The following is a 14,743-nucleotide window of genomic DNA, read 5'->3' on the forward strand; positions in this document are numbered from 1 at the left end:
TATTCATATATTATTTTTAAAAAAATCAATATTAATTAAATATGAATGGTTGTGTTAATTTTTTTCTCTTTGGTGTATATGGTGGGCACCACTTGTGCCTATTCAACTAATTCAAGCATAAAGGGGTTAAAGATGTACCTCTTACAACTGTCAAATGAAGCCTTCCTTATACTTCCCGCAATAAATTGAAATATTGTTGCACTTCACCAAAACAATAGACATTGCTTCTTACCTCTCTATGTATCTTCTGGTGCCACTAAACCAATGACACCAACCCTCCAACCTCTAAAAAGAACCCACCACCATCATGCATACCCTTTAATGAGAAGATTCAATGGGTTTATGCACTTTTCATATAAAACCATAAGACCACACATTTTGAGAAGCAAAGGATTAGAAAGATAGATATATTTTGGCACTTTGAACACAAAGTGGTGCAACACCAAAAAATGATGCAATCTAGTGTTCCCCTATGCAATACTTGTGGGGAACAAGTTGGGGTTGATGATAATGGAGAAGTGTTTGTGGGTTGTTATCAGTGCAACTTCCCAATTTGCAAGGCTTGTCTTGAGCATGAAATCAATGAGGGAAGTAGAGGATGCTTGAGTTGTGGCACTCCCTTTGAAGGTGACCCTTTAATGTGTATATTATATTTCCAAGTAACAAATTTATCATTTATCTACATATGGATTTGTAGCTTTATACTCTTCATTCCAATCTTTATGTTATGGTTATTATGAATTTGGCTCCTCCAATACTAGATCCTTTATTTAATATTGCAATGTGAGGGAAAATAGGATATTATATTTTTTTAAATTATTGAAGTAAAAATATGTACCCTTGAATTTTCTTTTTGCAATTTGTTATTTTCAGAATCCGATTATTGTTGCCCAAACTTTTGAGCTTTTTAGTCTTTTATAATACTCTTTCCATAGTTAAACTACATCTAATTGTTGACAAATTTAATTATACTAATATTATTTATCATCTTACTTAATTCAAGTAAAACTATCTAAACTGATCCTATATAAAGAAGACTGAAGGTAATAATATTCTTTGCCATAAATACTTGTTCTTTATAGATGCATATTTTAACACATTTTAACTTAGAATCACATGCATATTGGGTTGGGGAAGAGTGAAGACAGGATTTGATCTCAAGTTCTTGCATTCACCTTGAAAGGACTTTATGCTATGGTTATTTGAAACTGATAATCTTTAGAGGCCAACTAAACTTCTACCTTCAAAGAATCCTTCAAAAAAAAAAATAGACTACTAACCAACAAGGTCTAATATAGTTGATAGGAATATTGTGAAACTCTAACCAAAATTTAACTGATTTAAATAGTTAAAATATCTGGTTGGACTAAATAATTTCATATATAATTAATAATCATCTATAAATATAAAATTATATATAAATGTAAAATTATATAATTAATAATTATGTGTAATTATAATGAAGCAACATTTTTTTGGCCTTTAAATAAAACAAAACATTAGAATAGTATTTTATTTTATTTAAATATTAAGTGTGTTTAATTATCAAGTTATTCTAGTTTAATTGAGTTTAACACGATCAGACCGGAATTTCTCTGATTCAAAGCAGTCCAACCATTCATTTAATTAAAATGGCAAAACATAACCGTTTTCAAGTTAGCTATCGGACTGGTCGGACCACCCAATCTCGTCCTCACACCATTGGTTGATAGTTAGTAAGGTTCCTTAAACATGAAGTCAAGGGTTAGATCTATGCAATTGTATGAAAAATACTATTTGACACTTAATTTCTGCATCCATGTTTGGCAAGAGCTTTTTACTTCTCTTTCCTACCTACACACTTTTTTATATTTTTTTATACTTTTATGAAAGACCCTAAGGTATGTTTCCTTTTCATATATTTCATAGAGAGAACAAAGGGTGGTGATGATAATGATATAAAGGTTCATGAAAATCAATCCACACTGGCTTCCCAGCTTGGTAATTCTCAGGTAATGAGTTACTATGAATTATTAGATGCACAATTTATCATTATTCCATTTTGGGTACAACAGAAATTTTGATACAAAAAGAAAAGAAATATGCAGTTATTATTCGTATTGTTTCGGTGGAATAGAGAAAAAGATGTATACACAAAGCAATATGAGATATTTTTATCCTGTCACTTCATTTTAATCATTGTTGACTTTTAAACTTTTAAATAAAGTAATACAAATGAATAGTAGATGATGTACTGATTATCTATAATATTTAAGTTGTCATTGTACACTCTTTTGGAATATTGGTAAGTTGTTTGCATTTGTACTTACAAGCATACCTTGAATTTTGTAGGATGTTGGACTCCATGCTAGACATATCAGTACAGTTTCCACTGTGGATAGTGGTAAATGAGAAAGACGGAATCTAAAATTTCTAGTACAATTTTCTTGGAACTAAATTAACTAATCATTGATCATCACAATATGGTTTTTTCTTGTAGAATTACATGATGAATCTGGAAATCCGATATGGAAAAATAGAGTGGAAAGTTGGAAGGGAAAGGATAAAAAGAGCAAGAAGAAAAAAGCACTTAAGGCTGATGTTGAGGCACCAATTCCACCAGAACAGCATATGGAAGAAAGAATGTGAGTTAGAATAAATAATTTGTACATAGCAGGTGCTGAAATGTTCAAATCTCTATTTTCTAATCAGGAAAAGTATAAGTTGTTGATTGTTCATGAAATTGTTATAAACCATTAGGCTGTAGCAGCAAGGATATTAATTTGATTTGAATATATTTCATTCATTTGCTATCTTTGTTTTGTTGGACATGCTAATGTATTTTAAATATGTGATAAATATTGAATCATATATATACTATAATTTACATGGTATGTTTTGCAGGCCCACAGAGGTTGCTGCTGAGCCACCACTTTCAATGGTTGTACCAATATCAAAAACCAAACTTGCACCATACCGAACTGTGATAATCGTGCGACTGATAATCTTGGGTCTTTTCTTCCATTATCGAGTTACAAATCCGGTCGATAGCGCTTTTGCTCTATGGTTGACATCTATCATCTGTGAGATCTGGTTTGCATTTTCATGGGTGTTAGATCAGTTTCCTAAATGGTGTCCTGTAGATAGGCACACTTTTCTTGAGAACTTATCTGCAAGGTAAATGCACAAAAGTCGTAAAATATTTGGATTTATTGTGTCTTGTGCTTTAAGGATAATTTGAACTCAAAATTTTTGTTGTAGAGTAGTTATGTTTTAGTTTCTATTTCTTCCCCATTGGGAATTATGAAAGCTAATCTCTAAAGAATATCAATGGAATAATACAGTAACAGGTTAGTTTTGATCTGTTGTCAATGTAAACAAGTTTTATGCCATGACCAATAATGTATTGTGACATCATTGAAGTAGTTTGGCTATGATAATAATTACCTAACAAGTAAACACTTCCAATGCTATGAGAAAATTAGAAGATAGTGTAAGCTTTATTCAAGTTAAATTTGAATAAATAGGAAAGTAATTTCTAAGTCCAATGTGATAATTGATACTGAGTCTTTAATTTGGATGTTGATGCTCACTTTTATAATGCCATGCCAGGTTTGAAAAAGAGGGTGAACCCTCAGGGCTTGCGGCTGTCGATTTCTTTGTCAGTACAGTCGATCCTTTGAAAGAGCCACCGTTGATCACAGCTAACACAGTGCTTTCTATCCTCGCTGTCGACTATCCAGTCGACAAAGTATCCTGCTATGTGTCAGATGATGGTGCTGCAATGCTCACATTTGAATCTCTTGTGGAGACAGCTGAGTTTGCAAGAAAGTGGGTGCCATTTTGCAAAAAGTTTTCGATTGAACCACGAGCACCTGAGTATTACTTCTCTCAGAAAATTGATTACCTGAAGGACAAAGTGCAGCCTTCTTTCGTGAAAGAACGTAGAGCAATGAAGGTAAAGAATCGGAAGATTCCTGTATTTATGACTTCAAAGGAAGAATAATACCTTTGATAGTCAAAATATGCCTGATATTTATCACCTAGTTTTTTTCTAAATTGAGTATCCTAGAGCAAACTCATCATCATTACCATTCAATTCTGTCACAGAGAGATTATGAAGAGTATAAGGTACGAGTTAATGCATTGGTATCAAAGGCTCTGAAAACACCAGAAGAAGGATGGACTATGCAAGATGGAACACCTTGGCCAGGAAATAACTCACGTGATCACCCTGGCATGATTCAGGTATATCCGTTATTTCTGTATGAAATAAAATCTAAATTTTGATAGTGATAGGTATAAAGAACACAATATGAAGAAATTTGAGTATTTCTGTGTTGAAAATTTATCATAACGAATTATTTGTACAAGTGCATGCTATACTTCTTATAGGGTGCTTCTATCTTGACAAAACTTAGATTTTCTAGCAATTGTTTTTACCCTTTCTAGGTTTTCCTCGGACACAGTGGCGCCCTTGACATGGAAGGAAATGAACTTCCTAGGCTGGTTTATGTTTCCAGAGAGAAAAGGCCAGGTTACCAACACCACAAGAAAGCTGGTGCCGAGAATGCACTGGTATGGGTAGATATCTGAATAATATTTCATACAAGGTCGTTACGATTTAATAATGCATGATTATAGTTTTAATTTATGCAGGTGAGGGTGTCTGCAGTTCTCACGAATGCTCCCTTCATTCTCAATCTTGACTGTGATCATTATCTTAACAACAGCAAGGCTGTTCGGGAAGCAATGTGTTTTCTCATGGATCCAGTAGTTGGAAGAGATGTGTGCTATGTGCAGTTCCCCCAGAGATTTGACGGTATTGATCGAAGTGATCGATATGCCAATCGCAATACAGTTTTCTTTGATGTAAGTTTATGGCGAAGCAAAGATTTTTACTCCCCTAGACTCAACAGAAAATTAACCTCATCAAACTTGTATTTGTGGAACTGATTTGCCTAGTCATGAGTCGAAAGAACTTCACTTTTATGTGTTTTTGTGATCAAGAATCCAATTCCATTGCACTTTAGATGCTCACGGTCTAGAATGTCTCATTTTTAACAATATTAATATTGTGATTTATGTAGCACACGCATGCAGTCATGAACTTTTTATCAACCCTGAAGCAAAAATAATGGACACAATTCTTACTGTTGTTTCTAACTTTCACCATTATATAATCGCTACCAATTATCCATTTCAGGTTAACATGAAAGGACTTGATGGCATTCAAGGACCAGTGTATGTGGGGACTGGATGTGTTTTCAATCGACAAGCACTTTACGGCTATAGTCCACCTTCCATGCCGAATTTACCTAAATCTTCATCATGTTGTTGCTGCCCCTCAAAGAAGTCCACTAAAGATGTCTCAGAGGTTTATAGAGATGCAAAGAGGGCAGAACTTGATGCTGCCATTTTTAATCTAAGGGAGATGGACAGTAAGCCTAATTAGTTTTCTCAAACAATTTTCAAGAAGCATGCAGCAGAGTCTTCAATGTTGAAAATATTCTTCTGGTTTCTTTTCTTCTTGCAGATTATGATGAGCATGAGAGATCAATGCTGATTTCACAACTGAGCTTTGAGAAAACTTTTGGCTTGTCTACTGTTTTTATTGAATCTACTTTAATGGAGAATGGAGGGGTGGCTGAATCAGCTGATCCGGCTATGCTGATCAAGGAGGCCATTCATGTAATTAGCTGTGGATATGAAGAGAAGACTGATTGGGGAAAAGAGGTTTGGCTTAAGTGTTACCTTTTTTATAGCCAAACATTTTTTCTTTTTCTTTTCTTTTTAAGGGAGGGGGATAGAGCGCACTTCCAAGGATTTGAACCCAGACACTTACATTTCATGTACCGTAACTTAACCATCTTCTGTCAATGTTCTTGTACAAAGTCCATCTTCAGATTCTTATATTCCCTTTCTCTTTTCCTATCATATTTTTGTTATTGTACCTATACCAACTGAAATTTCATTCAAGATAGACACATTATCTTTCACCTTTTTAACTTTATCTAAGTTTCTTTAATTGATTGATCAAATATCTTGTCTTTTCAGATTGGTTGGATTTATGGATCAGTCACTGAGGATATCTTGACAGGGTTCAAGATGCAGTGTCGAGGATGGAGGTCGATTTACTGCATGCCCTTGAGGCCTGCATTCAAGGGATCAGCACCTATCAATCTGTCTGATCGGTTGCACCAAGTCCTTCGATGGGCACTTGGATCAGTTGAAATTTTCCTGAGTAGACATTGCCCTCTCTGGTACGGATGGGGAGGAGGCCGTCTCAAATTGCTGCAGAGAATGGCTTATGTCAACACCATTGTCTACCCATTTACATCCCTTCCTCTCATTGCTTATTGTACTTTGCCAGCAATTTGCCTTCTCACCGGAAAATTTATCATACCAACGGTAATTCGCTCATCTGTTATAAATTATGAATTCAGTTTAATCCCCATGTATTATCCACCTACTGTCTTATGGAATATAAATGATTTGTGATAACACAACAAAAGAAAATGACTCATAGCAACAAATTGTTACATAGTTTATTGTTTATACTAATGCCTTACATCATATTGTTCTTTACAACTTGATACAGCTTTCCAACATTGCAAGTGTTCTCTTTCTTGGACTTTTCCTTTCCATTATCACTACAAGTGTACTAGAGCTGCGTTGGAGTGGCGTTAGTATTGAAGATTTGTGGCGTAACGAACAGTTCTGGGTGATCGGAGGCGTTTCAGCCCATCTGTTTGCTGTCTTCCAAGGATTTCTTAAGATGTTGGCTGGTGTTGATACCAACTTCACTGTCACTGCCAAGGCTGCTGATGACGCCGAGTTCGGTGAACTTTATATTATCAAGTGGACTACACTCTTGATTCCTCCAACAACTCTTATAGTTATTAACTTGGTTGGTGTTGTTGCTGGATTTTCTGATGCACTAAATGGAGGATATGAGTCTTGGGGGCCACTCTTTGGGAAGGTGTTCTTCGCCTTCTGGGTGATTTTTCATCTCTATCCATTCCTAAAAGGTCTCATGGGTCGCCAAAACCGCACGCCGACCATTGTTATTCTATGGTCAGTGCTGCTGGCCTCAGTCTTCTCTCTTGTTTGGGTTAAGATTGATCCATTTGTGAGCAAAGTTGATAGTTCAGCCATCTCTGGGGCCTGCAGTGCTATAGATTGTTAAGTCACTACAAGGATGCTTAGCAAATGTTTTTGAAAATACTTCAGATATGTGAGACAATGCCATTGATTTGATATGCATTTTGTGCAAGCCATAAGGATTAGTTCTTTGTGGAGCCATTTTTATCTAAGATTGGAAAAGTCTGTGAAGTTTGGACAAATTTCTTGTTTATGGGATCAAACATTGGCCTCAGATCCTAAGTACAAAGTTGTGATTTTTCTTTCCATTAAGAAATTGAAATACAGATAGTGATTAAAAATTTTGTTACTATTTCCATGATCATGACAATATAGGCCAGCTAACCTGTGACCAATGTTTTTCAATTTCACTTGACATAATCATTATAATATTTTCATAATACATAATTATCTCAACAATGTTTTAAATTATGGTTTAGAAACACAACTTAGTTGCATAATCTTGATTTTGGTAGTTTTACAACCTAGGTGTTTAATTGCAATAAATGAAATGTGTCTATAGCCACAACTATAGTGGGAATTTAAAATCTTATTCATGCACTGACTATAGTGGGAATTTTAATTTCACTTGACATAATCATTATAATATTTTCATAATATATAATTATCTCAACAATGTTTTAAATTATGGTTCAGAAACACAACTTAGTTGCATAATCTTGATTTTGGTAGTTTTACAACCTCGACGTTTAATTGCAATAAATGCAATGTGTCCATAGCCACAACTATAGTGGGAATTTAAAATCTTATTCATGCACCGACTATAGTGGTGATCATGCTCCAACCTTGAGGCCTAACAAAAAGAGGTTAGCAGCAATTTTGTTGGAGAATGAGACCATAGGATGGACATGTTTTAAGACATTGTGAAAATTATAATCCATGCAAGCACCAGGATATAAATTATTTAATTTTCAAAAATATAATTTCAATACGCTATGGGTGCGTATCGATGAAGTATCAGAGAATATCAATATCGGATACGTGTCGGACACGGATAAGTAAAGGTTATTGAAGTGTCAACACTGAATGAGAAACATTGTGAAAATTATAATCCATGCAAGCACCATGATATCTGCAAAATTGCATAAGCTCTGAAAACTTCATTTTCAGCTCTTTCCTTTCCACCAATTGTTAAAAACATAAGACCACTGAAGTGATGAACAGTTTTTTCTTTCTTTAAAAAGTGATGAACAGTTTTTGTAAATTTTAGGAACAAATAACTTTGTTCTAGTATGTGAAATGAACTATATGATAAAGAAAGCAGAAGGAACCATTACTCTGCTACCTGAAAATACATTAACATCATATATTCATATAATATAACCCTTAGCTGGAAAATGATGCTTTTCCTCTAACATCTCTATATCTTAGAATTTTGCATCTTAGGACGGAGGGAAGAATCGGTCGAGATTGAAAGGGAGGGAGTAGAACTCTGAATTCCTGCCATCTTCTTTGAATGCTCTGAACCTAGCCCACCATGGCATTCCCCTATCTCTAGCACTATGCTTGTACTCAAGAGTGTTGTCCAAGAATACAGCAATTATCAATGCAACAGTTGGGGAAGAAAAGAAGATTGTATTAAGGAAATCATTGAACTGCAAAAAACAAAGAATAATTACATAATTTCATTACAGTTGTTTTATGCTTTTCTTAAAAAGAAATTATATATGTTCTAGAAAATATTGTATCTACTTATCAACCTACAAAATAAAGCAAAACAAAAAACAACATAATTTGGCCTTTCACTTCCTAAGGATTGTTGAGTGTTCCCATTTCATCCATCAAAAGTGACAAAAATGATGGCATCAAGAACTCTCAGTGTTAAAAAATAGAAGTTCTTACCTTCAATATGCATTTTGACATAGTAAATAGTAACCATTGCTTTGACATTCAGTATAAAAAGTGTTACCTTCAAGAATTTCATATTTTTTCTTTATTGTTGAAATACTTGTGTAACATTAAGCATAGAAATTTATGAATGATTTTACCCTTGAAAGGGCAAAAGTCCACTTTTCATGTAAATAAATAAAACAACAAACAAACTCACCCATCCAGCCCTGGTATGAGCCGGACCATGACCGGCCTTGGAAGTGTATTCTCTGAAATATTCAGGAACGGACAAACCTAAGAAGAGGGCAACACCGGTAATAAAGAGGTTCCTCATTGAGTTCATGTTAGTGAATTGCAGAAATGATAGGCCCACAGAAGCTGAAAACCAAAACAATATTTGTAATAAGAAATAGCAAAACAAAGAGGTGCTCTCAAATTGGTGAAATAGTGGTTGTACTCACCCACAAGTCCAAACAAAACACAGTACACAGCAGCAAAAATGGGGAATGGTATTGATGCAAATAAGGCTCCAAATTTTCCTGAAGAAAGAAACAAATTATGCATTTCAAGTGAAAACAAAACTACAAAATGAGTTGTATATAAGTTTACCAAATGCTAGTTACCTAACATTGAGAAAAATATCATGAAGCCAGCTGAAACTTGAATAACTCTTCTGCTGCCAATTCGAGTACTTCCTAGAAGCCCGACATTCTCTCTGCCATGATCCTAAGAGAATCAAGTTCCGTCCCCATATATAAGTGAAAAGTATGAATATGAATGAAGAATAGGACTTACACTGAAACTGTTGAACCAGTCAGTGTTCCGAACATGCCATTCAGCAAGATTCCAATTCCTTGCCAACCAATACCACGGCTCAGAACATGAGCAGGAGGTGGTGTAGCACTTGCGAGACGTGATGCTGCTTTGTATGCTCCAGTTGACTGTCAAATAAGAAAATGTTACATATTGTTCCATCACTACACGATCAACAATCAGATGCATATTCAAGACTTGGATGTGTCATGATACTCATAAAATGACAATATAAAGATATATGGGCGGAAAGTATCAGATATGATATGTATTCAATACTGATACAACAACCATTATGAAGTGTCCTTGCTACATAGCTTGTTAATTATGTGTAATACCTCAACCAGTGAGACTAAAACAGCAGCAACCATTCCAAAACAATGACTAGCATTAAATGTAGGAGCCCCCCACTCAAGAGGATATGGAATTTTTATCCTGCAGCAACATGTTCAAGAGTCAATGTGCAATTACTCAGCATGTTCAATGATAATTGATAAATAACTATTTTAGCAGTAAATATATATTACTAGTATTCAACTATATCGATGCTTTTGGTACCAACCATGGTGCAGAAGAAATGAGATTAGCCCGGTCTGTTCTGCAACTGTGTTGGGTTACTTGGTTTCGATGTTTGTATGCTCCAACTGCTGTTAAGAGATCAGCATATACCCATATCACTATGGTTGATATGAGTAGAGCAAATCTCTCTAGTATTGGTTGTTGTCTTATATGGAAATTTTTCAAGTACTGCATACAACATATAGTTAGAACTTAGAAGTTAACCGTGATTTTTAAACACGGAATTTCTCATTCTCCTATTTGGCATAACAATAGTGAATTTGATTTGTACCTGAGAGATGACTGTAAACAGGATTAGCATGGGAATTCCAATTTCAACACAATCTCCAACCTGAGAAAGGATTCGGAACAATGTGCTAAACAGTATGAGCCATGAACAATTTCTTCGAAAATTTTCACAATTTAGAAATTCTGTGAACTAGTACTTGTGACATGTGGGTTAATGTTATACCAGAACAAACCCTCTGTCAAATAGTCCAAAACCAACTAATGCTATTACTGGAACCATTCCCAGTGGACTGAAAAACCTGCATATATACAAAGGAAAAAAGGACAGTAATTATTTAATGTAGACTATGGAATGTAAATGTAGTATTCAAGTTCCATTGTTTGACCCGGAAAGTAGATAAGCATTTCACATTAAAAAGCTTACCTTGAACAAATAGCCCATATTTGACTAAATCCCAAAATGATTTGTATGCTTGATGCTACTATTAGTGCGCCTTGGACTGCTTTCATGGTGCTAAGAAATCTCTGAAGATGAATGAAAGAGCATTAGTTTAAGCTACAGGGGTGACAAATTCAATACAATTTTCACCATTCAAGACAAATTCATCATAATGTTGGATAAATTTTGTCAACAAGAACTAAGTGTACTTTTTACAACTAGACCAATACAAGTTTTAGATATAAATTTGACACTGATTCTTCAATGGCACACTTTTTGTGAAGGTTTATAAAAAAACAGTTTGTGAAGGTCTTTTTTCTGTAATGTCCATTAAAAATAATTTGGTTCATATTAGATTCTTCATTGCTCATATCATATGTATTAACTTCAACTTATAATTAAATTCAGGATAAATTTTGGAGAGATTATAGAAAGGTACTAACCAATTGTGGGTCCTCTATCATAGCCAAATTAGGATCATGAATTATGGACATAATGGGGACCATGAATGCATATGACCCTCCTATCACTGTTGGCAACCTTGTCCCAAATAGTGTCTGCACAAGTGTATTAATTCCTTCAACAAAGAGCAGAGTCTGCACCACTCTCACTTTATCACCCTAAACCAATAACAGTCAATACATGAGTATCAATTTGCTATATTGACCACTGAGGCATTTTCATTTTCAGAGCCTCCAAAATTTCATCTTCTGTGGGACCATACCAACCCAACTCATTTTAGCATATGACAAAAATAGTAATAATAATAATGACAATATTAATAAAGTTTAATTAAATTTGTAGTCCTTCAAAAAATTGTAATTTATGTGTTAATCTAGAAAAGGGGCGAAAGTGCGAAACAATGCACGAGACTTTCATGTAATGTATTCGGGTAGATGTACGCATCCTTGTGGTTGAACCGAGGCTGAAAAAGGATCAACAGCAGTTTTTCTGTAGGATTAGAACCAAAAAAACACTTTTTTTTACTTAATTGAACTTAAGAAGATAAAGCTTTTCCTTAATACAGATTTGCCTCTGACCAAGAAATCCATCAGTAATCACTATCAATCATAATCATAATCAGAATCAGATTAATAAACAAAGTGAGGAAAGAAAAGGAAAATGAAGATGAGAATGGCATACATCACTTCCACCCATCAGAGGCACAAGCATTGAAGGAATCATCACTGCAGTTCCTAAAGCCAAAATATAATGCTGAAATCCCAAAGCTATTGTCTCCACTGTTAACAGTGTAACACACGGAGTTATCACTCACAGAATCAAAGTGAAAAATAATAACAGTGCAGCTGAGAAAAGATTGAAGAAGCTGAATAAACACATACTCCATGATGGGCTAGAATGTATACAGTACTCTAATCCTTGAAGTTGATCCATTGGTGGGTGGCTTAAATCTTCAACCTTTATAGCTGCCATGATCACTTCTCACTTTGAAAATCTTCTCTTGCTTCTAGATTGAGAGTGAATGTAATAATGTGAACAGAGGGTGCTTAAAAGCTGAAAAAGATAAAAAAAGCTAATAACAGATTATAGAAGAGGCAATGAGAAGAGGCCAACAGAAAATGCACTTGTCACCCACTTCTTATAGTGTTTTTGTTTTCTTTGTTCAACTTTATTAGCAGTTTCTATTTGTGGTGGGTAAGACTGCTTATATTTATCATTCTATAATTTAATTAGTTTGTTCATTGGGTTACTTTTTTTAATAATATTTCCCTTATCTTTTGAATACTTCCATAGTGCCTCCTAAGAAACTTCCAAAAAAACTGAACTCAAATGTTATGTTACCGTTGCCTTCACTGTTCCCAACTATTGAACTTTACAACTCTTTTTCTTTTTGTGGAACCAAGTTCTGAACTGAAGTGCCATTGATTTAAGGATATTAACGATAAATGTTGAGTTTGTTACAAGGTACAGATGAGAATAGTTTTCTTTGTTTTTGTAAATAATAAACTATGATTAATTCTTAAAGTTAAATTTATTATCACTTTTCGCATATACAAGTTTGAGGATAGGGTATTTAAAAGGTACATTTTTATTAAGCAAATATTATTCTCAAAAATCAAATTTTTGATATTTTAGTAATTATGAGATATAATGAGACCTTATACTATTAAATTAAAATTTAAAAAGTTACATTTAACCACGGCTATCTAATCTTTTAAGTATATACGGTGCATTTTAAAATTTGTTAAATAATCTCATTCATGTTGAAAATATTTTATTTTATCAGTGTAACTTCTTATCTTCAATAAGAATTTTCTAGGCATATTTTTCTCAGGTTTCTTTAACCTAGTCAAAACAAAGACGAAATGTATGTTGTTGTTATTCTATTTAATTTATTTTTTCTTTAAAATTTGTATTCTTTATTTGAATATTAAATGGAATACTATTTTTAAATTCATTGTACAACATTAAAAATACGTTAAATTTGAGTTTTAGTTTTAGACAATGATTTTTAAAGAATAAAAAACTTCAACAGGTAATCTATCTATCTAGAAAAAAGTTTGGGAAAATGAAAAAGGAGTGACATTTAAGGTATCATAATGTATCACTTATTTTTTCATTAGTAAAAAAAACCGGTATCATCCCTAATCTTTTCTACTTTCTACCTCATATACTTTTGGCTCTAAGTAATTTACTAAAGTTTAATGCACACTAATTCATTGAACAAAAAAATTGGTAGTTTAACATTTTAGTTAATATAGTTGAATTTAGTACTTAGAATTAATATTATTATTATTTCTTAAATCAATGTAATACATATAAATAATATATTTATATTGATAATATATATTAAGCTCTATTAGCAATGTGTTGACCTAGTGGTTAAAGTCATACTAGAGTAGAGTATGACTAAGCAGTGAAGTGATTCTGTGAGCGATATTTGTTAAAAGAGACCGCCACAAAAACTAAAATGGATTAGTTCCTTACTCATCATAAGGTAAGAGATAAGATATTTTTGCTAGTACATAAAAATGAAAGGTAGCTAATTGAACAATTTACTTAAACTTAAAACCTTAAACTTGAGATGGATTGGTTTATTTTAATATCTCGGCCTAAATTTTCAGAAGTGATTGGTGAAAGATTTTTTGATGGAAAAAAACAACCGCTTCATGGATTAAACTGGCCCACATAAAACGAATTGTTTGTTTGCGCGAGAAGGCGTGGCGCTGAGTTGGAGTTCACAAATATCCGGCTTCAAAGTGAGGTGGAAAACGTGTTTATGGTTATGCATGATTCGTATGACAATCAACGTATCACATTTTACATTTCCATCCAAAAAAGAGAAAAAATTGCTTGGAGACACTTCATATTTACCATCAGAGATACTTTTATATTAAATGTACAACAATATTAACCATTCGAGATACTTTTATATTATTATTAGATAGAATCAGTTTCAACTTTTATGGAACATATGACTATGGGAGATTGTATAGTTTAAAAGGTTCCTTTTAGCTTTAAGTCATTTTTAATGATTTTTGTATGTTTTACTATAAATCATACAAAATCTCATTATATGAGGAGCAGCTACTAAAATTATATTATTTGTCATATTTAATCCATTTTTAAAAAAATAGTTCTAAAAATTAAAAAATAAAAGGACATGTGTCATTATTTGAGTAGTCGGAGGAGATAACTTATCTCCTTATATATGATGAGATAATATATTGAGAATAAATATTTCTTCAT

The 14,743-nt window shown here is 33.5% G+C and overlaps 2 protein-coding genes across 2 annotated transcripts; one reads left to right on the forward strand and one right to left on the reverse strand.

Annotated features, from left to right (window-relative positions):
- LOC109348738 (cellulose synthase A catalytic subunit 8 [UDP-forming]-like) lies at positions 335–7,435 on the forward strand. The gene is made up of 13 exons (XM_019589286.1): positions 335–627; positions 1,909–1,991; positions 2,332–2,383; positions 2,480–2,624; positions 2,884–3,156; positions 3,592–3,937; positions 4,090–4,227; positions 4,432–4,557; positions 4,639–4,851; positions 5,186–5,420; positions 5,516–5,715; positions 6,037–6,390; positions 6,581–7,435. The coding sequence occupies exons 1-13, from the start codon at positions 450–452 to the stop codon at positions 7,166–7,168; spliced, it is 2,931 nt and encodes a 976-aa protein (XP_019444831.1). The 5' UTR covers positions 335–449; the 3' UTR covers positions 7,169–7,435.
- LOC109348747 (nucleobase-ascorbate transporter 2-like) lies at positions 8,393–12,653 on the reverse strand. The gene is made up of 13 exons (XM_019589297.1): positions 12,376–12,653; positions 12,176–12,273; positions 11,476–11,652; positions 11,018–11,118; positions 10,817–10,892; positions 10,637–10,696; positions 10,349–10,533; positions 10,125–10,221; positions 9,769–9,914; positions 9,597–9,688; positions 9,435–9,512; positions 9,191–9,351; positions 8,393–8,738 (listed from the first exon to the last, which is right to left on the reverse strand). Exons 1-13 carry the CDS (start codon positions 12,464–12,466, stop codon positions 8,526–8,528), a joined length of 1,575 nt encoding a protein of 524 aa, XP_019444842.1. The 5' UTR covers positions 12,467–12,653; the 3' UTR covers positions 8,393–8,525.

This window comes from Lupinus angustifolius, chromosome LG01 (genome assembly GCF_001865875.1).
Source record: "Lupinus angustifolius cultivar Tanjil chromosome LG01, LupAngTanjil_v1.0, whole genome shotgun sequence".
NCBI lineage: Eukaryota > Viridiplantae > Streptophyta > Magnoliopsida > Fabales > Fabaceae > Lupinus > Lupinus angustifolius.

Excerpts from the sequence above, each read along its gene's own strand:
- LOC109348738 (XM_019589286.1), top strand. The coding sequence starts at position 450 with ATGATGCAATCTAGTGTTCCCCTATGCAATACTTGTGGGGAACAAGTT. Across the intron at positions 3,157-3,591 it reads CTTGAGAACTTATCTGCAAG|GTTTGAAAAAGAGGGTGAAC; the intron begins GTAAATGCACAA and ends ATGCCATGCCAG. Across the intron at positions 5,716-6,036 it reads AGACTGATTGGGGAAAAGAG|ATTGGTTGGATTTATGGATC; the intron begins GTTTGGCTTAAG and ends TTGTCTTTTCAG.
- LOC109348747 (XM_019589297.1), bottom strand. The coding sequence starts at position 12,466 with ATGGCAGCTATAAAGGTTGAAGATTTAAGCCACCCACCAATGGATCAA. Across the intron at positions 10,893-11,017 it reads ATATGGGCTATTTGTTCAAG|GTTTTTCAGTCCACTGGGAA; the intron begins GTAAGCTTTTTA and ends GTATATATGCAG. Across the intron at positions 10,534-10,636 it reads TGTTTACAGTCATCTCTCAG|TACTTGAAAAATTTCCATAT; the intron begins GTACAAATCAAA and ends TGTTGTATGCAG.